Here is a 25,569-nt window from a genome sequence, read left to right on the forward strand (position 1 = left end):
GATATGGCCAACAGATGAGAAACACTGTCTCAACAATCTGGCCAAATATCTCACCTTCCACAACAATCCTAATGTTGATGTACTCACAGAAGCCATTGAAGGACTCTCACTTTCATCAGAAGAGGAAGCTTCTTCTTCCAGGACTGTACAGGAAGAATTAAGAGAATTCCAAGCCAACTTTCTTGCTTCATCTGTGATTTATCCTACACCACCACTTTACCAGGATGAACACCCATGGAGTTCTCCTTTTGAAGATCAAGCCACCTATGGCTTCGGAAACATTGAAGATGAAGAACCAGGATCAAGGGTCTATCCAGAACTCCCAAGCCCAACATATGTGGATGCTGGAATTGAAGACGATGATACTGAGGATCAATGCACAGAAGGACCACATGACCTTGTGGATGACATTGATGAACATGAGCCCATTACGAAATACAGTCCGTGAAGAATGGGACCCAGCAACAATTATAATGTCCATAAGTAATTATGATATTTTGTCTTTTATAATCATGTAAAATATGGTGTGACATAAAGTAAGTTTGTCCTTTTGTAATCATAAAAAGGAGTGATGTGAGATAAAGTTGTCATGATGTAACCAGAGGTAAGATTCCTTCTTATCTCTTAGTAGTGCGGTCCACGTGTCTGTATTTAAGTAGCTTGCTTAAAGTTGTTTGTCTCTTTGTAATGATGGATAAGATTCCTTCTTATCCTCCACTACCCAAGAGCCTCTATATATAGAGGGCTCTCCCTTTGTAAAACTCAGAAGTTAATCTTTCAATAAAACCATTGTAAGATATTCACCATGAATACTCTCTAAATCTCTCTCTCTCTGGAATCTTGAGTCTCCAATATGCTTATCTTTGCTTACTAGTTTCACGTATGCTCTAGGCTTGCCTCATTCTTGAGGATCCTGCCTATCAGAAATGAAACTGATCCGATCCATGAGAAGTTCCAGTATTGGAAAGAAAGAACATATCGGCATCCATGACGATCTTGTCATAAGGTCCCTTGAATCCCCAATTGAGATGAGTTTAGTGGGAAATCGGGATAGAGATGAAAGAAAAATGAAATACTAACTAAAAGGTAACTGTGGGTCCCTCTTCTTCCTATAAAATGTGCCCGTGCCACCCACCCTGGTCGCCACTCGCCACTTAACTGAACTCAAATGGCTTCTTCCACTGCCAAAAAGATAGTCTCTGAGATCCCCACCTGGATCCGTGTCTACGACGACGGCACCGTCGAACGCCCTCGAAGCTTTCCACCGGTGCCGCCTTCCCTTGATGATCCTGTAACCGGTGTCTCATCAAAGGACATAATCATCTCACAAAACACCAAACTCTCTGCACGCCTCTACCTTCCAAAGCTTGACAATGACAAAGTGAAACTCCCCATCTACATCTACTTCCATGGTGGTGGATTCTTCTTTGAATCCGCATTCTCCAAGCTCTACAATGACCATCTCAACAAGTTGCTCTCTGTAGCCGATTTTATAGCGGTTTCCGTGCAGTACAGGCTAGCACCGGAACACCCTCTACCTGCATGTTACCACGACTGTTGGGACGCTTTACAATGGGTGGCATCTCATGCTTCCAGAAACACCACCAACACCGAGCCATGGTTGACTGATCATGGTGATTTTGACAAGGTTTACATAGGAGGTGACAGTGCCGGTGGCAATATTGCCCATAACATAGCCATGCGTGCAGGGCTTGAGTCTTTGCCTTGTGCTGTTAAAATATCAGGTGCTATTTTATCCCACCCTTATTTCTGGGGCTCGCAACCTGTTGGATCAGAAAGTGTTACGAATTTGGAGCAGAATATGAACCGTTTGATTTGGAAGTTAGTGTACCCTTGTGCACCTGGAGGGATTGATAACCCAATGATCAACCCAATGGGTCCAGGTGCACCCAGCTTAGATGGACTTGGGTGTTCCAAGGTTCTTGTGCTTGTTGCTGGCAAGGATGATTTAAGGGACAGAGGGCTTTGCTATTACGAAGCTGTGAACAAGAGTGGGTGGCAAGGGAAGATACAGCTCTTTGAAGACAAGGATGAGAATCATGTTTTTTATTTGTTCAATTCGGAATCTGACACCGCCACTCAATTGATCAAACGCATGGCTTCTTTTCTCCTTAATTAAAAGTATGTATTCAACTATGTTAACCAGTGATAATCCTTTAAATAAATTCGTATTCACAACAAATTACTCCTTGGTTGAAGTAACCAAAAAAAAAAAAAAAAACGTATTATGTATGTATTTCCTTTCTTAAATGCTAGCTTGAAATATCTCTGTTTTGATGTATCTTTAACGACTTTGACCCACCCTGCGTCAACGTAGAACTTGAACACGTTCCATACACCCTGTCTCTCACTCTTTCTCTGCTTCTAATAAAAAATTTCCCACTGTGGGCAATTGAAAGAACACTCAAAAACAAATAATGCTGCACCTCAAAATCTCTTGTGCTCCTTATCCTTTGTTTTGTTTGATCACTCTGAGCGTTGTTGCATTAATAACTACAGAAGCAGTTACTGATGAGACCTACGCGGTTCACTACTGTCCAAACACAACAACTTATTCTCCCAACAGCATTTACCAAACTACCCTCAACCAGCTCCTTTCATGGCTCACGTCGAACTCCTCAACCGCCAAAAACGGTTACTACAACACTACCATCGGCGCCAACACCCCTAACAACACCATCTACGGCTCCTTCCTCTGCCGTGGAGACCTCACCCCCACCGCATGCCACGACTGCGTTTCCGCCGCAGCCAAAAAGGTTCTTCAACCTGATTTCTGCCCCGTGGGGAAGGAATCAGTTATATGGTTTGCAGAGTGCATGGTTCGTTACTCGGACCAACCGTTTTTCTCTGTAGCTGCTGAGGTTCCTGTGTATTCCCTATCCAACACGGGAGACGTGTCAGATGAAAGCCACTTCATGACGGTGTTAGGAGACACGATGAATTCGGCGGCGGAACAGGCGGCGAAGGGTGGCGCTGACAAGAAGTTTGGTACCAAAGAAGCAAACATTTCAAGCTTCCAGACTCTATACACGCTAGCACAGTGCACACCGGATTTGTCAGAATTTGGATGCCAGAAATGCCTCAAAATAGGAACTGGACAATTACCTTCTTGCTGTGATGGAAAGTTAGGAGGAAGAGTGCTGATTCCAAGTTGTAATGTTAGGTTTGAATTGTACCCCTTTTACCATGAGATGGATGTGCCTCTGCCACCACCACAGTCCAACCCAAACCCTAAAGGTACTATGGAATTTAAATTCTCTCTAATGATCTTAGTTAGAACATGTTATGGGTTAATGGTAAGAAATGTCTGCATCAATTTAGTATTCCAAAGATTAGATGCCTCAAATTGATCTTTGAAATGCTAAATTGATGATAGTTTTGAGTACCAAATTGATGATCTTTTAGCGACTATTTTGACTATAATGTATACGAAACATGATCAGTTGGTAACTTATATTAGTGGATGGTGATTCAATTTTTACAGATAAATCCAATATAGATGCAGTATTAATAATCGCAATTGTAGTTCCAATTGTGATTGTTTTGTTGCTTTTCTTGGCTACCTTATGGATCATATCTACACGGACAAGAAGGAAGAAGAACAATTCGGTGCCAGAGGGAACTCTGGAAAGTAGTGGTAATGTGGAAGTTTCATTTCATTTCTCACTTGGATTCTCACTTCCCTTATAACATTAGCACTTTGTTTGAAACTTCTAGTCATATATGCTTGAATCTATTCTAGGCTGTTATGCTGTTAGATAATTCCATCCTCTATGTTCTTCTGCAGTTCAAATTTCCAGCGTAGAGTTCTTGCAATTTGATGTTGATACAATCATAGAGGCCACAGACAACTTTTCTGGTGGCAATAAATTAGGGGAAGGAGGATTTGGTGAGGTTTACAAGGTATATACTATGGCATTGTTGACAAATTTTAGAATCATGGGTGGTACTTTCCAAGAATTAGATCATTCTGGTTTTGAAATAGACAATAGAAGTTTTAACAGGATGGATGTTTGAATTTTCAGGGTACACTACCTAATGGGCAAGATATTGCTGTGAAGAGACTATCAAGAAACTCTAGACAAGGAATAATTGAGTTTAAGAATGAGGTACTTTTGGTAGCCAAACTCCAACATAGAAATCTTGTTAGGCTACTCGGATTTTGCTTGGATGGAGAAGAGAAAATGCTCATCTACGAATTTGTTGCAAACAAAAGCTTGGACCGTTTTCTATTTGGTATGTCCATCAGAATATGTACGATGACTATTTTCAGTGAATGCAATTGCTTAAGTTTGTAATTGAAGTAAGGATTGAGTTCTTATTCGCCATTTGAATTTATTTTTATAACACAGATGCCAGCAAACAACACCAGTTGAGTTGGCCAAGACGATACAAAATCATAGAAGGAATTGCTCGAGGAATACTCTATCTTCATGAAGATTCCCGACTCAGAATCATACATCGTGATCTTAAAGCCGGTAATATACTACTAGACGAGGATTCAAACCCAAAAATCTCAGATTTTGGAATGGCAAGACTTTTCGGTGCTGATCAAACTCAAGCAAACACCAATAGAGTTGTTGGAACAATGTAAGTTATTCTTTATTTTACTTATCTACTATTACTCATGATTTGATCCAACAGAAAAAAAGAGAGGGGGGGGAGGGGGGTCAACATGAAAGTCACATCCTAATTGAAAAATAAGAATGCTTATAAGTTTTTGTTTTCTATTCATCTTTCTTTTATCACTTTTCACAAGTAAAAACCACTGCTAAGATACTATTTATCTTGTTTTTAGTGGATACATGCCTCCAGAATATGCAATGCGTGGACACTTTTCTGATAAAACGGATGTCTACAGCTTCGGTGTCTTAGTTCTAGAGATAATATCAGGAAAGAAGATAACATCCTTCTATGATTCAGGCTATGCAGGGGACCTCTTGAACTATGTGAGCTTAGTCCAACCCTCCTTTGGTAGTATCACTTTAGAGCCAAATTAAAATTGTTTCTTTGATTTCATATCACCTAAATGTACTATTTTATTATTGTTCATAGGCTTGGAAACATTGGAGAGATGGGACCCCATTGGAGCTACTAGACACGAGTCTGAGAGAATCATATTCAAGAGCCGAAGTAATTAAATGCATCCATGTTGGGTTATGCTGTGTACAAGAGGATCCAGCACAAAGACCAACAATGCAGGCTATAGTTCTAATGCTAAACAGCCATACAGTTACTCTTGCAAGTCCTGCACAACCACCAGCTGGTTATATTGGGAGCAGATCTCACTCCAATTTCCCAACAAAAGAGATGGTGAACACATCATCAGACAAGTCTACAAACACAAGCACAAGTCAGAGTTCAATAAATCGGCCAACTTTGCCATCAAAGGAGATGGAAAACTCAAATGTATCTACCTCCATTACAGAGGTCTACCCTCGCTAGCTAGTGATATATTTGTTCAACAAAAATTCCAAACTGAACTTCATTCACTAATGATTTAGTTATTTGCCCATTGCATAGTGGGCTCATAGTCCCTGCTAAAAAGAAACAAAAATATTATTGGGCACCCAAATTTGTATTATGTTAGACACCTTAAATCGAATAATTGGTACAAGTTTCTTGTTACAAAAGATGATCACTCTCAGTTCTCTGGTCGTTGTCAACAAATGGATAATGATAATTCACAAATCACTACAAACACAATTAACAATTATCAGAGACGACCAAGTCAATCCTTGAATTTTCTGCTACAACATAACCACACATAGTTCATCCCAAGTCAAGTCAATCCTTGAATTTTAGTACCTAGATTTTTCGCATAAATAATCAAACTAAATTACTTTACATTTTTTTATTGAATTACCACCTAATTCCAAAGAAACTTCCTCATGAAAATTAGCTTATATATACTTTTCTTTGAAGGGACAAAATTTCTAGGCACGTTTTTGCCCCAGGAACTGCATACTTCACAATTCATTAACAGAAATGGCTTCTGCAACACCCACCACCACACCTTCCTCTAACAAGAAAGAGATTGTTACAGAGGTTCCTCCATACATCAGAGTCTTCAGTGATGGGACCGTGGAACGGTTAATACAAATACCATTTGTGCCACCACTTCTTGATGATCCAAAAACCGGTATCTCATCCAAAGACATAATCATCTCACACAGCCCTCCAATCTCCGCTCGCATTTACCTTCCAAAGCTCACCAATGAGAAAGAGAAACTTCCCATCCTTGTCTACTTTCATGGTGGTTCATTCTTCTTGGGATCTCCTTTCTCTCAGTGGTTCCATGACTATATCAACAGTTACCTTGCTCCACAAGGAAAGTTCATAGTGGTTTCCATGGAGTACAGGCTGGCACCAGAAAATCCTCTCCCTGCATGTTACCATGATAGTTGGGACGCTCTCAAATGGGTAGCATCTCATTCTGATAACAAAACCAGAGTTAACACAGAGCCTTGGTTGATTGAAAATGGTGATTTTGACAAGGTCTTCATCGGCGGCGACAGCGCCGGTGCCAACATCGCACATAACATTGCGATGCGCGCTGGCGCTGAAGCCTTGCCGGGCAATGTTAGAGTACATGGTGCTCTTTTGTGCCACCCTTTCTTTTATGGATCAGAAAATGTTCTAGACCCTGAGGTGGATTCTAGCATTTTGGCTTGGAAGTTTGTGTATCCTTCTGCGCCAGGTGGAATAGATAACCCAATGATCAACCCAATGAGTGCAGGGGCACCTAGCTTGGCTTCTCTTGGGTGCTCCAAGATGATTGTGTGTGTTGCTGGAAAGGATCAATTTAAACTGAGGGATCGAGGGGTTTGGTATTATGAGGCTGTCAAGAATAGTGGGTGGCATGGCAAGATTGAACTATTTGAAGAGGCAGAGGAGGATCATTGTTATCATGTGTTGCATCCTGAGACTGAAAATGCTTTAAAATTGAACAAACTCTTGGCTTCTTTTCTCCAGGAGTAGAAGAATGTGTTTAACTTTTTTGCTTTATTTCATTTGTTTCTGTTGGTTTTTCTGTGATGTGAGGTGATCTTTCCTACTTATCTGAATAATAGAACGCTTACTTGATTCATCACTTGAGCATGTTGTGATGTGCCGCAACATAATGTATTCAAACTTCTAATAAAGAAAGGGCAGTTCAGTGCACAAATATTTCACCTTAATGTAAAATTGGGAAAATGACCACACCCAAACAATATATTGTAAAAAAACTGTGCTTTTAAATGGGGTAGATGTAGATTTGCCACCATCCACTACCTTGAAGCAGATAATAATATTACCAAATCACTGGGTAGGTAGGGCGGCACGAGGAAGCCAACAAGTTTTGTGTTTTCCATTACCATTTAATTGAAGTGACGTTTGACTTTTGTTGTTATTGTTATTTTGACTCAATTAGCCACTTGAGTTGATTATTATTAGTGAATAAGTAATTAACTAATTAAGAAGTATTAAAAATCAGAATAAATGCTCTGTTTTCTTGCACCTACCCCTGTTTCTTCTTCACACCACTCTCTCTCTGTTTTCCATTCCCTCAAAACTTGAATGGCTTCTTCAACCACCACCAAGGAGATAGACAGAGAGCTTCCACCTCTTCTGAGAGTTTACAAGGATGGAACCGTTGAACGCTTTCTTGGCTCTTCGTATGTGCCACCTTCACCACAAGACCCAGACACTGGAGTTTCATCCAAAGACATCGTCATATCAGAGAACCCTTTAATCTCTGCAAGGCTTTACCTTCCAAAACTTGAAAACCATCACCAGAAGCTTCCAATCTTGGTCTACTTCCACGGCGGTGCGTTTTGCCTCGAATCCGCATTCTCCTTCCTCCACCAACGCTACCTCAACATCATAGCTTCACAAGCAAAGGTTCTCGTAGCTTCCATAGAGTACAGGCTCGCACCAGAACACCCTCTTCCTGCTGCATATGAAGATGGTTAGTCAAATTAACAACTTTAACTTCATTCATTGATAATCAGATAATCACTGTTATCTTATATTAGTATTCGCATACGTATTTGTATTCGTATAGGATGGTATGCACTGAATTGGATCAGTTCCAACAAGAGCGAGCCATGGTTGATGAATCATGGAGATTTCAACAGATTCTACATAGGAGGTGACACTTCGGGTGCAAACATAGCACACTACGCATTGCTCCGCGTTGACCAGTTACCGAACCAAGTCAAAATCTCAGGGGCAGTGCTTGCTTTTCCATTGTTCTGGAGTTCAAAGCCGATTCTGAACGAACCAGTTGAAGGACATGAAGAGAGCTCAGCAATGCAGGTGTGGAAATTCGTGTACCCTGGTGCACCGGGTGGTATTGACAACCCACTGATAAATCCATTGGCACCTGGTGCAGCGAGCTTGAAGGAGCTTGGGTGCCCTAAAATTCTGATCTTTGTTGCTGGCAAAGATGAGCTTAGGGACAGAGGGATTTGGTACTGTGATGCTGTGAAGAAGAGTGGGTGGAATGGTGACGTGGAACTTATTGAAGTTGAAGGAGAGGAACACTGTTTTCAGATCTATCATCCTCAAACTCATAACTCCAACAACATGATTAGTCGCATAGCCTCTTTTCTTGTTTGACCAAACACGTTTCTGATTATTATGAATAAGTATATTGACAGTGGCAATAAATTTGGGGAACAATTATTACAAGTTAATCAATCATAATTATAGTAAAATGTAGTATGTTTTTTTACCAAAACAGTTTATTAAAAGAGCATCATTATATGTAGTTCCTTCTCGGTTCTTTTTCTTTCATGCTATTCTTTTTCTTTCAAATATACGCATATATCATCTTCTTTTTCTTTCAAATTCAGATATATCTCCTCCTCTTTTTTTTATCCTTCTCCTTTGCTCAGACAAATTCTTTTTCTGCTTCTCCTTATTTTCTTTTTTTCTCTTCTTTTTCTCCTCTTTTGTTATTGATATCACCAATAATACTAACATTTTCCTAATGAATTATTTTTTCAATCGAATTAAATGGAATGTAACTGTTAAATTGAATTGAATTGAATGGACGCTTTGAATATGAATTGAATTGAATTGATAATTTTTACATTGTAGATAGAGGTGTTTCGAATTTAATTTTATCTAATAGATTATGTTTTGTTCATTGAGTACTATACGATGTTTCACCATAAGTACGTATTTGGTTTATTATGCAAAAAACTATTTGAATTTGATTATATATAATGGATTATGTTTCATTCATTCATAGAATTGTTTCAGGATGAGTACGTATTCGATTCATTAGGCAGACAAACTATTTGACTTTGATTTTATACAATGGATCCATAAGTACGTGTTCAGACGTTGAAATTTAAATTTACAGTAACCATAACGAAAATGAGTACTGATTAACAACGGACCAGACATGACTCATCGCCTAAACACATAAAAATAAATCATAAATAATATACTAAAATCATGTTTATATAGTTTACTAACATGTTTAAAATTCAACAAAACTAAAAAAATTGATTAAGGTAAATATAAATTAAGATTCCCATGTATATTAGTGAAAAATCAATGATCATGTAGCTGAAGCTTAACATATATATTAAATAGAATTATGTATATTACTATAGCGTTTATGTCTTGATCGAGTGAAATTTAAGAAGATATGAGAATAAAAATAGTTATAAACAAAATTAGAACAAAAAAAATTCTAAAATTCATTTTTCTAACTCACAGATAAACAAAAAACAAAAAACTTAATCAAATATATTTAACATACAATAAAAAAGATGTAGCATAATATTCTCTGTTTATAAACAATATACGAAAAATAACAAAGAATATATATAATAAATAAAATAAACCATCCAATTTCTTTAGTTTGTATGAATTTAATTCAACTTTATCTTAGATAAAAATATATAATTTACATTCTAATTCATCCTTATCTGATGCTATCTGATACTATCTTTTTTATTAAGCTACATATAAATTAAGATTTCTATGTATATTAGTGAAAAATCAATGATCATGTAGCTGAAGCTTAACATATATATTGAATAGAATTATATAGATTACTGTACCGTCTAATTTCTCCTTCAGGTCTTGATCGAGTGAAATTTCAGAAGAGACGAGGATGAAAATAGCCATAATCAGACTTAGAACAAAAAAAATTCTGGAATTTATTTTCTTAACTCACAGATAAACCAAGAACAAAAAACTTGTAGATAGATATATTTAGCATACAATAAAAATGTTGTGGCATAATCTTTTCTGTTCATAGGCAATATACGAGAAACAACAAAGAATCTATATAACAAACAAGAAAACTAAAAAAATTGATTAAGGTAGATATAAATTAAGATTTCCATGTATATTAGTGAAAAATCAATGATCATGTAGCCGATGCTTAACATATATATTGAATAGAATTATGTATATTACTACAGCGTTCATGTCTTGATAGAGTGAAATTTAAGAAGATATGAGAATAAAAATAGCCATAAACAAAACTAGAACAAGAAAAATTCTAAAATTCATTTTCTTAACTCACAGATAAACCAAAAACAAAAAACTTAATCAAATATATTTAACATACAATAAAAAAGATGTAGCATAATCTTCTCTGTTTATAAACAATATACGAAAAATAACAAAGAATATATATAATAAACAAAACAAACCATCTAATTTTTTTGTTTGTATGGATTTAATTCAACTTTATCTTAGATAAAAATATATAGTTTACATTCTAATTCATCCTTATCTGATACTATCTTTTTTATTAAGCTACATATAAATTAAGATTCCAATGTATATTAGTGAAAAATCAATGATCATGTAGCTGAAGCTTAACATATATATTGAATAGAATTATATAGATTACTGTACCGTCTAATTTCTCCTTCAAGTCTTGATCGAGTGAAATTTCAGAAGAGACGAGGATGAAAATAGCCATAAAGAACAAAGAAAAATTCTGAAATCTATTTTCTTAACTCACAGATAAACCAAGAACAAAAAATTTGTAGATAGATATATTTAGCATACAATAAAAAAGGTGTGGCATAATCTTCATAGGCAATATACGAGGAACAACAAAAAATATATATAATAAAAAAAAACTACAAAAATTGATTAAGGTAGATATAAATTAAGATTTCCATGTATATTGAAAAATCAATGATCATATAGCCGATGCTTAACATATATATTGAATAGAATTATGTATATTACTATAGCGTTCATGTCTTGATGGAGTGAAATTTAAGAAGATATGAGAATAAAAATAGCCATAAACAAAATTAGAACAAGAAAATTTCTAAAATTTATTTTCTTAACTCAGATAAACCAAAAACAAAAAACTTAATCAAATATATTTAACATACAATAAAAAAGGTGTAGCATAATCTTCTCTGTTTATAAACAATATACAAAAAATAATAAAGAATATATATAATAAACAAAACAAACCATCCAATTTCTTTAGTTTGTATGAATTTAATTCAACTTTATCTTAGATAAAAATATATAATTTACATTCTAATTCATCCTTATCTGATACTATCTGATACTATCTTTTTAATTAAGCTACATATAAATTAAGATTCCTATGTATATTAGTGAAAAATCAATGATCATGTAGCTGAAACTTAACATATATATTGAATAGAATTATATAGATTATTGTACCATCTATTTTCTCCTTTAGGTCTTGATCGAGTGAAATTTTAGAAGAGACGAGGATGAAAATAGCCATAAACAGACCTGGAACAAAGAAAAATTTTGGAATCCATTTTCTTAACTCACAGATAAACCAAAAACAAAAAATTTGTAGATAGATATATTTAGCATACAATAAAAAAGGTGTGGCATAATCTTCTCTGTTCATAGGCAATATACAAGAACAACAAAGAATATATATAATAAACAAGACAGACCATTCAATTTCTTTAGTTTTTATGAATTTAATTCAACTCTATCTTAGATATGAATATATAATTTACATTCTAATTCATCATTATCTGATATTATCTGATACTATTTGATATTATCTGATACTATTTTAGATAGGTCCTTTGATTCCATTTTTCATTTTTGAGCGGTATACAATCTGATAGTATATTTTTGACAGTTTACTTTTTAATTCTGTTTTTTATTCCTGAGTTATATATAAAATGTTCTTATTAAAAATCATGAAAACTTTGAAGTGAATTCATCATCTCCTGAGGCTGAGAAAGGATTAATGGAGAATGTAACTTTGTTGATATCTTCCTCTAAAACGCTTTTAATAAGTATTCAATTAGTATCATAATCAATTTTCCTTTCCAAAGATTGCATTTCTGCCGAGGCAGTACATGGATTACAGGAAGTGAAAGTGAACAACTCAGTGGCAATTCGGGCAATGCCTCTAGGATCTGTGCTGAAATTATTCGAGCTGTCTTGTAGTCTGAAAATCTTTTTTTTTTTATTTCTACTTTGGAATTTAGCATGAAAGAATTGTGTTTTGGTCACCCCATTTCAGCCATTGAATTCTAGTTTTTTCCTTCCAATACCTCTCCTTCTGTAATGTTCTATTCATTTAGTACTATACAATTGTTTCACTATAATAATATGTTCGGTTCATAATTCATAACTCTCCCTCCTCACATTCTACTGCTTCTTTATCAGGGAGAGAAGGAGGAAAAGAAAAAAAAATACAGCAGCAACCACACCAAAAGAATAGCAATAAAAAAAACACGTGAAAAAGAAGGAACGCGAAAAAATAGAAGGAGAATAAGGAGAGGAAGAACGCGAAGAAGAAGACGCTCTATGTATACACGAGTGTGAGAAGAAAAAGAAACGCGTAGAAAAGAGAAGAAGAGAAAAAGTGCGTGGAAAGAAGAAAGCGGGAAAATGCCTGAATTAAAATTGCTTAGATAAACTTAAATGCCAAAATTACTTGGACATGGAAAATATCTCGTAATATAATATATCATATATAACAGTATTGATTATAAATTATAAATTAATACGTGTTAATTCTTAATTGAGGGCGAAACAAAAAACAAAACAGATGCAAGACGGTTTAATTCGATTTGACAGGGAACGGTTTAAGAAGGATAGTAAATAACTAAAATAAGATAAGATATTTATATTAAAAAAAATGAAAACTCAATAATGAATCACTTTTTAAGTTTTAAAACCATTAACTTTGTCACCAAAAAAAAAAAAACCATTAACTTTAAAGAGAGAGGAATAGAGGCTATCATCATTAATCACCATTAACCACATGCCGCATTTGCACTTTTTCAAAAGCGATAATCATTTTCAGGTTTTCCCTCCACACTCTCGCTGTTCCATTTAAATTCCAGGTCTCGCGAGTTTCTCAGTCACACACACACTGCGTTGGCGCTGCAAATAACCAAGTCTCGGATCACGGTTCAACAGAGCCAAAGAGGTACCATTTTCAAATTTCTAGGGTTGTTTATCTTCTTCGTCGTATTCTCCATTGCCCTACCTTTACGTAGTCTCAGATCTGTTTCTTTGTTTTTTTGGCTTAAAGCTGGGATTTTTATTAGGATTATTTGCCGGCGATTTTCTCGGTTGTTTGTCCGAGGAAACGACCTCGTACTTTAACTGTGTTACATGTCACCTTGTTTTTATTAGGCTCGTTAAACCCTTTTTTGTTTCCCTCATAATACTTTGTAGTTTTACTTTGTTTAGTTTAGGTCATCATTACAAGTGCAGATTATGAATGAAATGGAAGGAAACAGGGCCTTACTTTTGGCAACGAATTTCATCCTGGTTTTTATTGTGTTTTCTTCTGATATGTGATATTTGGCATGCTATGGCTTGGAAAATGTGGCCGTTGATAATAGTTGATACCTTGATTCGAGGATATACATCTATGGATGCAATTGTTTTACAATAAATCTTCATGAGCTAATTTTTACTCTTAATTCTGTTGAGAATATTCCCGTTAATTAGAATAACTTACATGGACATTTGTAAGTTTCATTGCTATGGAGCTGAATTCGCCGCAGAGACCGTTTTCAATCAAATTGTGGCCACCTAGTCAGAACACTAGACAGACACTTGTGGAGAGGATGGCCAACAATCTGACAACGAAATCTGTTTTCACACAAAGGTATGGAAATTTGGACAAGGAAGAAGCTCAAGAGAGTGCAAAAAGAATTGAGGATGTGGCTTTTGCAACAGCAAATCAACACTATGAGCAGGAGCCCGATGGTGATGGAGGTTCTGCAGTCCAGCTTTATGCCAAAGAATGTAGTAAGCTCCTCTTAGAAGTTCTCAAAAGAGGGCCGGGTCTAAATGGTAAAGAAGAAGTGGTAGCATCTGATGATACCTCTGCACCTGCTGAATCTGTATTTGATATATCCAAAGGCAAAAGGGCCTTTATTGAACCTGCTGAGGCTGAGGAACTACTAAGGCCGTTAAAGGAGCCAGAAAATTCTTTCACCAAAATATGCTTCAGCAACCGGAGTTTTGGACTAGAAGCAGCACAAGTTGCCCAGCCCATTCTCAGTTCCATCAAGCACCAGTTGAAAGATGTAGATCTATCGGATTTTATTGCTGGAAGACCAGAAGCTGAAGCTCTTGATGTCATGAATATATTCTCAACTGCACTAGAAGGTGCTGCCCTAAGGTCTTTAAACCTCTCTGACAACGCTTTAGGGGAGAAAGGTGTTAGAGCATTTGGAGCACTATTGAAGTCGCAAAACCACTTGGAGGAGCTTTATCTAATGAATGATGGAATCTCAGAGGAAGCTGCTCAAGCAATTTGTGAATTGATTCCTTCTACTGAGAAGCTCAAAGTTCTTCATTTCCATAATAATATGACCGGAGATGAAGGGGCATTAGCTATAGCTGAGATTGTGAAGCGTTCTCCTTCCTTGGAGGATTTTCGTTGTTCCTCCACAAGGATAGGTGCTGAAGGTGGAGTTGCCCTGTCCGATGCTTTAGGAATTTGTATCCATCTGAGGAAGCTTGATTTGCGAGATAACATGTTTGGAGTAGAGGGTGGTATTTCTTTGAGTAAAGCACTTACAAGGCATGCAGAATTGAGAGAGATATACCTAAGCTACCTCAACTTAGAAGATGATGGTGCAATTGCTATAATCAATGCTCTTAAGGAATCAGCACCTTACCTTGAAGTTCTGGAGATGAGTGGAAATGACATTACAGCCGAAGCTGTTCCTGCAATAGGAGCATGCCTAGAAGCAAAGATCTTCCTTGCCAGGTTGAACCTCTCCGAGAATGAACTCAAGGACGAAGGTGCCATCCAGGTAAGCAAGGCTTTAGAAGGCCACGTTCACTTAAAGGAAGTTGATCTGAGTAGCAACAAAATATCGAGGGTGGGGGCTCAACAGTTGGCTCTGACTCTGGTGCAAAAGGCAAATTTCCAACTTCTACTCATCAATGGAAACATCATTTCCACTGAAGGGGTTGAAGAGTTGAAGGACATATTCAAAACTTCTCTGGACATGCTTGGTCCATTAGATGAAAATGACCCTGATGGAATAGACAATGATGAAGAATCTGATGAAGAGGGTGGTGATAATGAACTGGAATCGAAAATGAAGAGTCTTGCAGTTAATTGAAATGTAGTAGTACACTCTTATGTTTTGATGCTCAAGTAAACTCTTTATGGCAGTGTAGACCATTTTATTCGTAGCAGTTTATGTATCTATGAAGGTGCACCAGTAGAAACATTGAGGATATATATAGACATGTATCTGGATTATGTATGTTAATCATATTTTGAATGCTTCCTTTAATTTCTTTTGATGTGTGGCAACCGTGTAGCCTACTGATTTTTTCCCTTGAGGAATTATTCTAAACTAAGATGGAGACCTGCGCTGTGCTGGACCAAAATGTGTACTTTATGAAAATATTTTGGTAATAATATTCTTAAAAAATAGTCTAAACTCCATTGTAGTGTAAACTATTTGTAAATTTTATTACTCTATATTTATTTCTATAAAATTTAAAACTACTTAATATACTAATTGCGTTAGTAACATAATACATTTTATTTTAAATAGATGAATTTTGTATGTTTCAAGAAATTTTTTCTTTTGTAGATAAAGTTTCCTGAAATCCATAAATTTAAGAATATACGGAGTTATAAACTAAAATATTTTGAAATCTAATGATTTTAACCAAAAGTATGCATGTGCTAATATTCCTTTAGCATGTCTGCATGAAGAATATTAAAGTCAGATTGTCAACATGGATTTATGTTCATGCAATCATGTGAAATCAACATATTAATATATTGCATTCTGAATGATCCCATCAAATAATCTGAGAGTCTGGTGCACAAGCATTCTGCAGTAACCCAAGATCCCAAGAAGAATCGCATCCAAAAGGTTAGATGTATGCGGTCTAAATGAAAATTTTACATCAGTGAATAATATTTACTCTCTCATATAAAAAAAAGTAAAAAACTGTCAGGATACCTAAATTTTTACAAGAAATTCTTATATTACCCTGTCTAATAACATTTGACAAAGTTTTATTCCATTTTTATCCGGACAGAAGCATGTAAATGAACCAGAAAAATAATACTGAATAAATTGATTGATTTTGCACTAATGCTGATAGACATGTTACAAATACCACAATAAATTTCAGAGCATTATCATTTGTTGAGAAAGTACAAAATCTACTAATGGCTGCTGATAGACTCGGGAACTAAAACCAAAATCGCATTGAATAGCTCTGCAATATATATATATATATATAACAGCCACGACTAACTATAAACTTAATTGGAATCAGTTCCAGCTAGCTCTTCCATTTGAACTCTGTCCTTTGGTATCAGATGATGAACTCTGACCATAACTTGATCTCTTCTTTCTGTGAGTGTTCCATGATAACACATGCTGGTTCAAGCCACTTCCTTTGACATCCTCGTATGCATGCCTATGGGAATTTGCGCCTTCAAGCTTGGGTTTCTTTGAGGAAGGGGTCACATGGAAACTATCTTCACTTGTTCTGTCATTTGCCATGTGGACACTCTCAGCGCGGAGTTCCAAGTACCTTTCTTCGGCCCCTGAATTGTCACTGGCTTGTGCTGCGTTGTCAGATGAGAGGTGGTCTCTTCTCTTCCCCCTTACTGAAAGCCTTGATAGATCTTCTCCGTTCTCCACGGCCTTCATCCATTGAAGATCACTTAATGTATCTGCATAAACAACTTCTTTTCTTTTACGCTTTCCAGTAGCACTGCCATTGTTGAAATCTTTGAGCTTTTCATCCTTGTTATGAAGGGGAGAGTACACCCAATCTGGCAATTCATGCTCGTCCATTAAACGAGATCTGTAATTTTCCTTTAGTCTTCTCTCTTCATCCATTTTTTCAAATAGCCAAAATTCCTCATCTGATCGGGCTGCGAGGCGGTTAATTTCTCTCTCACTAGGTACATCTGTCCCAAGTGAACTTGTACCTCTACGCATAATCTCCTCTAGCATTTCTCTTCTGTCCTGAGCTGAAATAATAATGCCACATACTCAATTAGTCTGGTTTTTTTGGCAATATGAAGTTATGAACTATATTCAAGCAAATAACAATTCTCAAGAACTACAAACCTGTTGAAGTTGTGTTGAAAAGTCCTGCCTGGATGACTTTTGCATCAATGCCCATCTTTTGTTTTGCACGCTCTAAAATCACCTCTTCAATTGATCCTACACTAACCAACACGAAAACTCTAACTTCTTTCTTTTGACCAATGCGATGTGCTCGATCCTCTGCTTGTTGATCCATTTGGGGGTTCCAATCACTGTCAAATATTATAACAGTATCTGCCGTTTGCAAGTTCAAACCAAGACCTCCAGCACGGGTGCTCAAGAGAAACATGAAGTATGGGGAGTCAGGAGCATTGAATTTTCGTAATAAAGTGCCTCTTTCCTCCGTTTTTGTCGAGCCATCAAGTCTTAGATACTTAAAATCATGAAGTCTCAAATAAATCTCGAGAATATCCATGAGTCTAGTCATTTGTGAAAAAAGGAGGACTCTGTGGCCTGCTCTGCGAAGTTTTGGGAGCAAACGGTCAAGAAGTTCAAACTTACCTGATGCTCTGACAATCTCCTCCTTACGGTTATACATATCATAATCTCCCACAAAGAGGTATGGATGGTTGCAACACTTTCTGAGTTGCATTGTTAAGTTCTGCAAGCTCTTTGATTTTCCAGAACCTACATATTTTTCCATATCTACTTTAAAACTTTGCAACACAAGCGCTAAGAAATCGTTAAGCTCACAAGGATCTAAAAATCAACTAATGTTACAGGTTTAGTTTTCCTAACAAAAGTAAGACAGACACCAACAGCAGGTGAAAGAAAGCCAAATTTATGTTGAATTACAAAATATTCATATTTCACCGATTTATAGCAAACTTGCAACAGGTAAAACATACCAATGTAATATACAATTGAAGCGAATCTATGCTTATAGCTTACTTAGCAAAGATCAACTAATTCATAGGCTGTAGGCATGTTGAAAAGAAAAAGAAGAAAATTCATGAAGATAAGAATAACTTGCATTTTACCAAGTTAACAGGAGCAGTGAATTAAGAGATAGCTGCAAAACAAGAAATAGATACAGACCATTGTCTAAGCCAACTCTGCCTACGTCAGTGACTTGTTGATAATATACTTTCTGCCAGGCTGACATATCACATTTGAGTATGACCTGAGATTTCGAGGGAAGAAATTTTTCCACCTCATCCTTTTTTCTTCTTAATATGAAGGGCCTTATTACCTAAGAGTCAATGAAACACTTCAGAAAGAAGCCGCAAAAAGCAAGAGATATAGAAAATGGAAGAGAAATTTACTTGATGTAGACGTCGAATAATCAAAAGTTGTTCTTCATCTGTTAAAGAGACATCAACTCGATCAGCAAAAGGGGCATTAAACCAGTCCTCGAAATTCTGAACAGAGTTGAAAATGTTTGGAAGGAGAAAATTAAGCAGGGACCACAACTCCTGCAAGCTGTTTTGAATTGGGGTGCCAGTTAACAGGAGTCTGCGTTGAATGTGATAGCTGCACACAAGTAAAATTTAAATTAGATAAGAGGACTTCAATATTCAAAAGCTATCCCACTCCATATTCATCAACTATTTTTTTTAGTTGGTACAGTCGTCAGGCTGTTTAGCATCAATAACGGTCGTTTAGAATCATACCCAGCTTCCAGTGTCCTTGCTAGAGCAGATTCATGATTCTTCAACCGATGTCCTTCATCCACAATCAGGTAGATCCAGTGAATTTTCTTGAGAATTGCTTTATCTCTCATTATAAGATCATAGTGTGTTAGCAGAACATTAAATTTCCTCTCCCCTAACAAATCATCCTTCATTGCTTTCCTCTCATCCAACCGTCCATCATAAAGAATAGTTGTTATGCTATATCATAAAGAAAAAGCACAAGAAATTTGTAAGTGAGTAACTGAGTATAACGTGTAGATTTCACAGACAGCGATTTCGCTCCCCTCTCCCCACCAGGAGGGCAGGGAATGAAATAATCTGTAGTCTTCCAGCACATACCTTGGAACCCATGTTGAGAATTCATTCATCCAATTTGGCAGAACAGCCTTTGGAGCAACAATCAAATGGGGACCAGTAACACCCTTGTGCTCCATAAGATGTGCTATTAACGAAATTGTTTGTATTGTCTTCCCAAGACCCATTTCATCAGCCAAAATTCCGTTTAAGTTGTTATTAAACAAAGAAAGCATCCACTGGAGCCCTTCTATCTGATATGGTCTTAATTCTCCACCTTGAAGAATAGATGGTTGCTCAGTAACCTACAAACAAATAAGCTTGTTATATCAATGTACAACATCTTTATACACAAACAACTAATAAGGAGTGACTTTTTCTGCCAATAAGAGAATATAATCATTAGTAAAAAGAGAAATATGAAGTTGGAGGAAACATAAAATATATCGAATCCCATGCACTATAATTCATACCAAAAATGAAGCCAAATGCCTACTCTTTATCCCAAATCTGCTATTATGAGAAATGTCTAATAAGGTATAACTCAAACAGCCAACAATTTGTCTAGAACATCAGTTTCTTTATGTTCCAAGTGAAATAAAGGGACCCAAAGACCTACCTTTTCTTGAATCGAATGTATGGCAGAATTGTATTGCCGCTGACCTTCGAGTAAATCACTAGTGTCACCATTATGATCAGAATCTATCATATCCATCTCTTCATCAAGAGGTGATTCCTTTTCATTCTTAGAAGCGTCTGACTCAGGTAAATCAACTTCAGAATCTTCCAAGGGTTCTATACCATCTGAATGTTTGGAGTCCTTTTGACGTTGAACAGCAGCTCCTAAATTTACTAGTAGTTTATTGGTTTCTTCAAGAAGCGTGGTTAATCTTTCATTCTTACTCTCCTTCACCATTCTCATGTAAGCTTCTTGATCATCAGCTTTTAACGCTTGGAACCTTAATTTCTCAGCCCGTGTGGCACGTTGCCTTTGCCTTCCATGCCATGCCTACAGAATTACTTTTTGAGAATTCATAAGCCAAGCTTAAACAATAATGAATTATTTCCCAACTAACATAGAAGAGAAAAGAAAAATGTCATCTAAACTCCCAAGGACAGTCCACAAAAGATACACCATGTAACCCAAACACCAGTATAAGATAACGGAAGAAACATTGCACCTGAATACCATCATTCCTCTGTTTTCTCCGCTTCACAGCAGCTTGAATTTGCAATTGAAACTCACGGACGGTATTGAGTATTTCTGCAAAAAATTTTCTTTTTCTAGTTTCTATATGAGTTTTTTCCTCCTCTTCTAATCTCGATAGTCTCTGCATGTGATAATCTTATATGAGATAAGCAGTACAAAAAAATTTCAATACTAGTCTAGAGACTGTAAAATACAGACGAAACATGTGGATCACCTCAGCATCCCTTTTTTTCCTTATTTGATCATCAGCATCCATGGCAAAGGGATCTCCAACACCATATGGCGGACGCTGCAACCTCATCATGCCCCAATCAAACAATTGCCTATCGGGGTATGCACATTTAACATTCAGCCAGTACTCAGAACTCACATCAGACCGAACCTTCGAATGCAACTCTCGTAGCTGCCACAAAAGAAGTCCTTGCCAACAAGGACACAATTTGTTATCGGTTGCAGTTGATTTAAGAACCATATAAATTCAAGTAATTTCCTCATTAGAAATTATTCCTCAACTATTGGACATGGCATTTTTTCCCTTGTTTTTTTAAACTAAAGAGATTCATTTCCATTTACTATTTCAATGAAAATAAATGAATACAAATAGTAACAGAACTAATTTAATCTATATTAATTATGTACATAACTTATTAATACATTCTAATATAAACTATACAGAATACCGTAGTCATACACTAAAATGTGGATGGTAATAATACTTAAAAAAATATACTATACTAAGATATGTAATACAATATATAATAAAAAAATTTGAGTGAAATAACTATCATCAACTAGTATTAATCTTTATGCTTCATGCTAAGTTTTAATTTTTTTTTCATTTTCTAATATGGATTATATTCTATCAACTTGTTCTTGCCTCTTTGAAACAAGGAAAACCTCTCTGGTTCTGCAAATGGTTAAAAAATATTCAGCTATATATGATCAAATATATAAAAGGTTATTCTATGTAACAATCCTTACGCATGTCTTAATATGTTCTTTCATCACCCAAAAAGAAATCCTTACATAACCTACTATGGGTGAGGTGATAACTAGTTTTGGTTAATAAACTTAGCATCAAAGAAAGGTTCAAGAATCAATTTTACCTTTAGACCATAAAGTTCAAGCAGGCACTTTGTTTGCAAATCCTCTCCCCTTGTTGAAGGCAATCCTGATTCAAAACAATAGTAAAAGTTTTCAGTAAGGTAGTCAAGATTTTTATAGGCCACTCGGTAGAAATGATTGTGGAAATAAAGACAGCATGTTAAAACTATCTTAAAGTCACTTGGTCAGTCAATACTTTAAGGGGGATGGTGTTCACTAATATTGTTTTTGTTGTCTCCGTGTGACCTCAAGGTCACGGATTGAAGTAGTCAAATCAGCCACAGATGTAATTATCAAGTTAGGCTACCTACATTACACCAAAGGGTGCGGCCTTTTCCCGAACCTAGCTTAATGCAGAATGTTTGTGTACTAGACCGTCCTATTTCCCTTTTTTATCTTTATTGCCTATTCACATTAGCATCACTGTCAATCCATTGTCAATTTGTCATTACTCAATGTCAACTTAAGTTTCATCATTGACTTGTTTTTTGCTATGAGAATAAGTTAGATATTTTCCTAAAAGATATATTTATATCAACGATACAACAACATTGCCTTATTGCATCAAAGTGATGTGGTGGAAGCTCAGCCTTAACCTGTTTTTCACCACCTGACGATACTAATATAAACAAGCAAACGTCCTTTACAATAGAATCCTTTTGGAATATATGCAAGTCATAATTCTAGCTAATTCAATCAATGGGCTTGCATAAACTATACCTCTAAAGATCATTAGTGTTAAAAAAAATTAAGCAAACATCGATTGATAGTGATCAGTGAACATGATGGGAGCCTTTACAAATAAACTCAAATTCTATACCATGTTTACAGGGTCAAAAAACCATAAATATAAATAAAGAGGAGGTATTTCATTTTTACTAAAATTGTTAACCTTCAAGTTCCTTTAATCGATGCTGTATCCGATTTTGATAACGGCTTTCCCTTGCTCTCTCCAATTCGGAGCCCGAAGAGCGTTGCCTAAACAATGCACCTTCAAGGTCCGTAATTAAATTTTCACTAGAATTCCCTATATCATCCTGCATGATGATTAATGAATAATAGCAACATCATTATGTAATAATTTTATCAGAAACTTGAAAGTATAGGCAACACTTGTTCTTGCATTCAAATTACTTATAAGAGTAATCTATAATCAAACAACCAAAATAAGTGTGTTGTAAGATGAACAATAACACTAGAAGAAGTAGAAATATGGGCATGCAGAACATGTAAGTAACATCACTGTTTCTTTGGAGAAAAGCTATTGAAGTAAATTAATGTATGCCATAATTTATTCTGTATGCTCTTCTAGATTGATTTGCCAAAAGAGTTGTTTAACATTAAAATAAAATATGACTGAGCTAGTGCAAATTAAAAAGTGTGTTTTTTTAATACGTTTATGTTTTGTAGGAAACCAACTCATAATCACAAGTATTTTAGTTGACTCTACTATGGTCAAAGAGCAACCTTCCATCAATCATGCTTCATGAAAGAACTCATAAACCTTGCGTCACCCATAATGTAACTGTGATTCACAAGTTCATGAGAGCTAAAGAAACCTTAAACCTATCGTGCAGACTGAAGAAAAATATAAATTCATGGTAAAGTGGTAAACAAGTCAAATAAAAAAAATGATGAGAGGTGTAGCTGGCAGCTGCATTGTATACGAACAACAATCAATAGGCTGAGAAAGACTCCAAACAAAGCATTGAGAAAAGGCACATATCACCATGAAACAACAAAACAAACCACCAACTCCAACAACTCCATACCACATCAAATTAAATCCAGCTACAAGTAAAACTAAAACTAAACACCCCATTACAACAATCAAGAGACGAAGCAAAATAAGAATAAAAAAGGGCAAAACTTTCCAGAAATTTCGACATAAGCAGCCTCAACCCAAAAAAAAAGTCATGAAATTTGGCCAACCCACATAAAAATCAAGATGAAAGAACGAAACTTGAAGAACGCCCATCAAACCCGATTACCCCAAAACATTGAGGAGCACGAAATCGAGAAGAAAGAATGAGAAGGGGAAAGACGTACTTGGAGCTGGTTCTGCGAAGAAGGGTGAGAGTGATAGATGGTAGAAACAGAACTGAGGAGGTGGGGAGGGAGAGGGAGATCACGGGAGAGGAAGTTGAGAGCACAGATGAGGGTGGTGGCGTGGTCGATGGGCGGTGGCTGAGGCTGCTCCTCCTTGAATGGAGCCATAACCATGGCGGGAACAACGGTCCTTGTGTCTTAAACCAACCAATATTTAAAAAATTTGTGAGGGAAGTAATCAGTGTGGGAAAGAAGCTTCTCTTTCTCTGTATGTGTGTGTGAGTGAGTGAGCCAGAGAGTAAAAAGAACGAGACACGCACACACACGCTCTCCCGCGCTATGCTTAGACCCAACCCTCTCTTCGGCGCATTCCTTCTCGGTTTCTAGGGATTTAGTTTTGCGCCTAAAAGGGCTTCTTTTATTTCCTCTTCGCCAAACACGTCTCTATATTCGGCTGCAATGACCAATGTGCCCCTCGCTTTTATGTTTATTAGACCATCTATCTAATATCTATTAATAACATTTAATTTAATTTAATTTAATTTACACTCCATTTTACATTCAAATCTTTTTGACAATTAGATTTAATTAAATTGACCCAAATTCAATAAAAACCAATTTTATTGGTGAGCTCGCTCCAGCTCCTCACAAATGCAAACGTTTCTATGTTACGCTTTTTAATATGATTACATTTAAAAAAATAGTTTCTAAAACCACTCTCACTTTAACACAAAAATTTCAAAATCATTCTCAAAATCTCTTATAAATCTCTGCAAAACTCAAAAAAATTCTTTACGCTAGGTTTCAAATTTTCAACAACAAACACCGAAACAAAAATAAGAAACATTATTAAAGATTATGAGAATCTAAACTATTTCTGTTTATTTTTTGTTTTTTCATTTGTAAAATACTAGATTTTTGTATTTATGTGCAATTTAAATTTTCGCGATAAAATAGAAGTTTTGAACAATATTTCTTTTTATAGTGATGATTTTGTGATAACTGTACTAATTCGGTATTATCTAATGCATGTTAATGAATTTTCTGAATTTAAAATTGACATGCATATATTTTTTGGTTGATTGAGTCATTTTTATGAACTTATTTTAGTGTGAGTATTTAGTAGATTTAGTTTATGTTTTCGTGATAAAATAGGAGTTACTAATGGTGATTCTTTTTATAGTGCTAATCTTGTAATAATTGTGCTTGTTCTGTGTTATCTAATGCATGTTGATAAGTTTTTTTGATTTAAAATTGACATGCATATGTGTTACGGTGGGTAACCGGAGATTAATAAGATGGATGACGTTTGACGGCCCAAGTGTATGAAGGAGGAAAACTCCGGATGGATCTGCATCTCGGGAGGCTCCGTCCGACTTGTGCGCGTGAGTGAATGGGGGGTGGTACCTGCAAAGACACTCCGATGCCTAAGTTAGCAAGAGTGTAAGCAGGTCTAGAGAGTATTGGACTTAGAGATACCTGAGGGGTGTCAGTGTATTTGTAGTGGTGAGCCAATAACCACCGTTGGAGTAGTGCCGTATCTTTAGGATATTAACCGTCCCATTATCTTAGGGAGGTTAAGATATGGCTTCATGAAGTGGTTAGAGAGATTTTAGGGGCGGTTACTCGTTTGAATGAGTGTTTGTCTGCCAGCTAATCTCATATCCGACTTCTTTATACTAAGTCGTGGTTGACACCGGCTTCTTAG

At 36.1% G+C, this 25,569-nt stretch overlaps 5 protein-coding genes across 9 annotated transcripts; 4 read left to right on the top strand and 1 right to left on the bottom strand.

The window, feature by feature from the left end:
- The first annotated feature begins 1,158 nt into the window (after nt 1–1,158).
- LOC130950170 (uncharacterized) lies at nt 1,159–7,350 on the top strand. Its single transcript, XM_057878706.1, has 9 exons — nt 1,159–2,132; nt 2,521–3,258; nt 3,506–3,658; nt 3,809–3,924; nt 4,047–4,257; nt 4,374–4,611; nt 4,820–4,970; nt 5,077–5,430; nt 5,962–7,350. The coding sequence occupies exons 1-9, from the start codon at nt 1,169–1,171 to the stop codon at nt 7,000–7,002; spliced, it is 3,966 nt and encodes a 1,321-aa protein (XP_057734689.1). The 5' UTR covers nt 1,159–1,168; the 3' UTR covers nt 7,003–7,350.
- LOC130951153 (cysteine-rich receptor-like protein kinase 25) lies at nt 2,366–5,907 on the top strand. Of its 2 annotated transcripts, XM_057879780.1 has the most exons (7): nt 2,393–3,258; nt 3,506–3,658; nt 3,809–3,924; nt 4,047–4,257; nt 4,374–4,611; nt 4,820–4,970; nt 5,077–5,907. In XM_057879780.1, the coding sequence occupies exons 1-7, from the start codon at nt 2,439–2,441 to the stop codon at nt 5,464–5,466; spliced, it is 2,079 nt and encodes a 692-aa protein (XP_057735763.1). In that variant the 5' UTR covers nt 2,393–2,438; the 3' UTR covers nt 5,467–5,907. The 2 variants fall into 2 exon arrangements, with proteins under 2 accessions (XP_057735764.1, XP_057735763.1); XM_057879781.1 differs by lacking the exon at nt 4,820–4,970 and having other exon boundaries at nt 2,366–3,258; nt 5,077–5,354.
- Nucleotides 7,351–7,494: 144 nt separating the features above from the next.
- On the top strand, nt 7,495–8,776 carry LOC130951154 (2-hydroxyisoflavanone dehydratase-like). The gene is made up of 2 exons (XM_057879782.1): nt 7,495–7,972; nt 8,069–8,776. The coding sequence occupies exons 1-2, from the start codon at nt 7,582–7,584 to the stop codon at nt 8,623–8,625; spliced, it is 948 nt and encodes a 315-aa protein (XP_057735765.1). The 5' UTR covers nt 7,495–7,581; the 3' UTR covers nt 8,626–8,776.
- A 4,461-nt stretch (nt 8,777–13,237) lies between these two features.
- On the top strand, nt 13,238–15,789 carry LOC130948290 (RAN GTPase-activating protein 2). 4 transcript variants are annotated; one of them, XM_057877005.1, is made up of 2 exons: nt 13,238–13,438; nt 13,994–15,789. In XM_057877005.1, the coding sequence occupies exon 2, from the start codon at nt 14,004–14,006 to the stop codon at nt 15,600–15,602; it is 1,599 nt and encodes a 532-aa protein (XP_057732988.1). In that variant the 5' UTR covers nt 13,238–13,438; nt 13,994–14,003; the 3' UTR covers nt 15,603–15,789. The 4 variants fall into 4 exon arrangements, with proteins under 4 accessions (XP_057732988.1, XP_057732989.1, XP_057732991.1 ...); XM_057877006.1 differs by having other exon boundaries at nt 13,246–13,438; nt 13,705–15,789; XM_057877008.1 differs by having other exon boundaries at nt 13,246–13,438; nt 13,710–15,789.
- Nucleotides 15,790–16,553: 764 nt separating this feature from the next.
- LOC130948289 (probable ATP-dependent DNA helicase CHR12) lies at nt 16,554–24,235 on the bottom strand. Its single transcript, XM_057877004.1, has 12 exons — nt 23,862–24,235; nt 22,705–22,849; nt 21,815–21,879; nt 20,923–21,111; nt 20,680–20,829; nt 20,118–20,507; nt 19,544–19,803; nt 19,184–19,402; nt 18,836–19,043; nt 18,609–18,762; nt 17,592–18,197; nt 16,554–17,491 (listed from the first exon to the last, which is right to left on the bottom strand). The coding sequence occupies exons 1-12, from the start codon at nt 24,033–24,035 to the stop codon at nt 16,782–16,784; spliced, it is 3,270 nt and encodes a 1,089-aa protein (XP_057732987.1). The 5' UTR covers nt 24,036–24,235; the 3' UTR covers nt 16,554–16,781.
- Between the last annotated feature and the right edge of the window lie 1,334 nt (nt 24,236–25,569).

Source organism: Arachis stenosperma, chromosome 9, assembly GCF_014773155.1.
Source record: "Arachis stenosperma cultivar V10309 chromosome 9, arast.V10309.gnm1.PFL2, whole genome shotgun sequence".
NCBI lineage: Eukaryota > Viridiplantae > Streptophyta > Magnoliopsida > Fabales > Fabaceae > Arachis > Arachis stenosperma.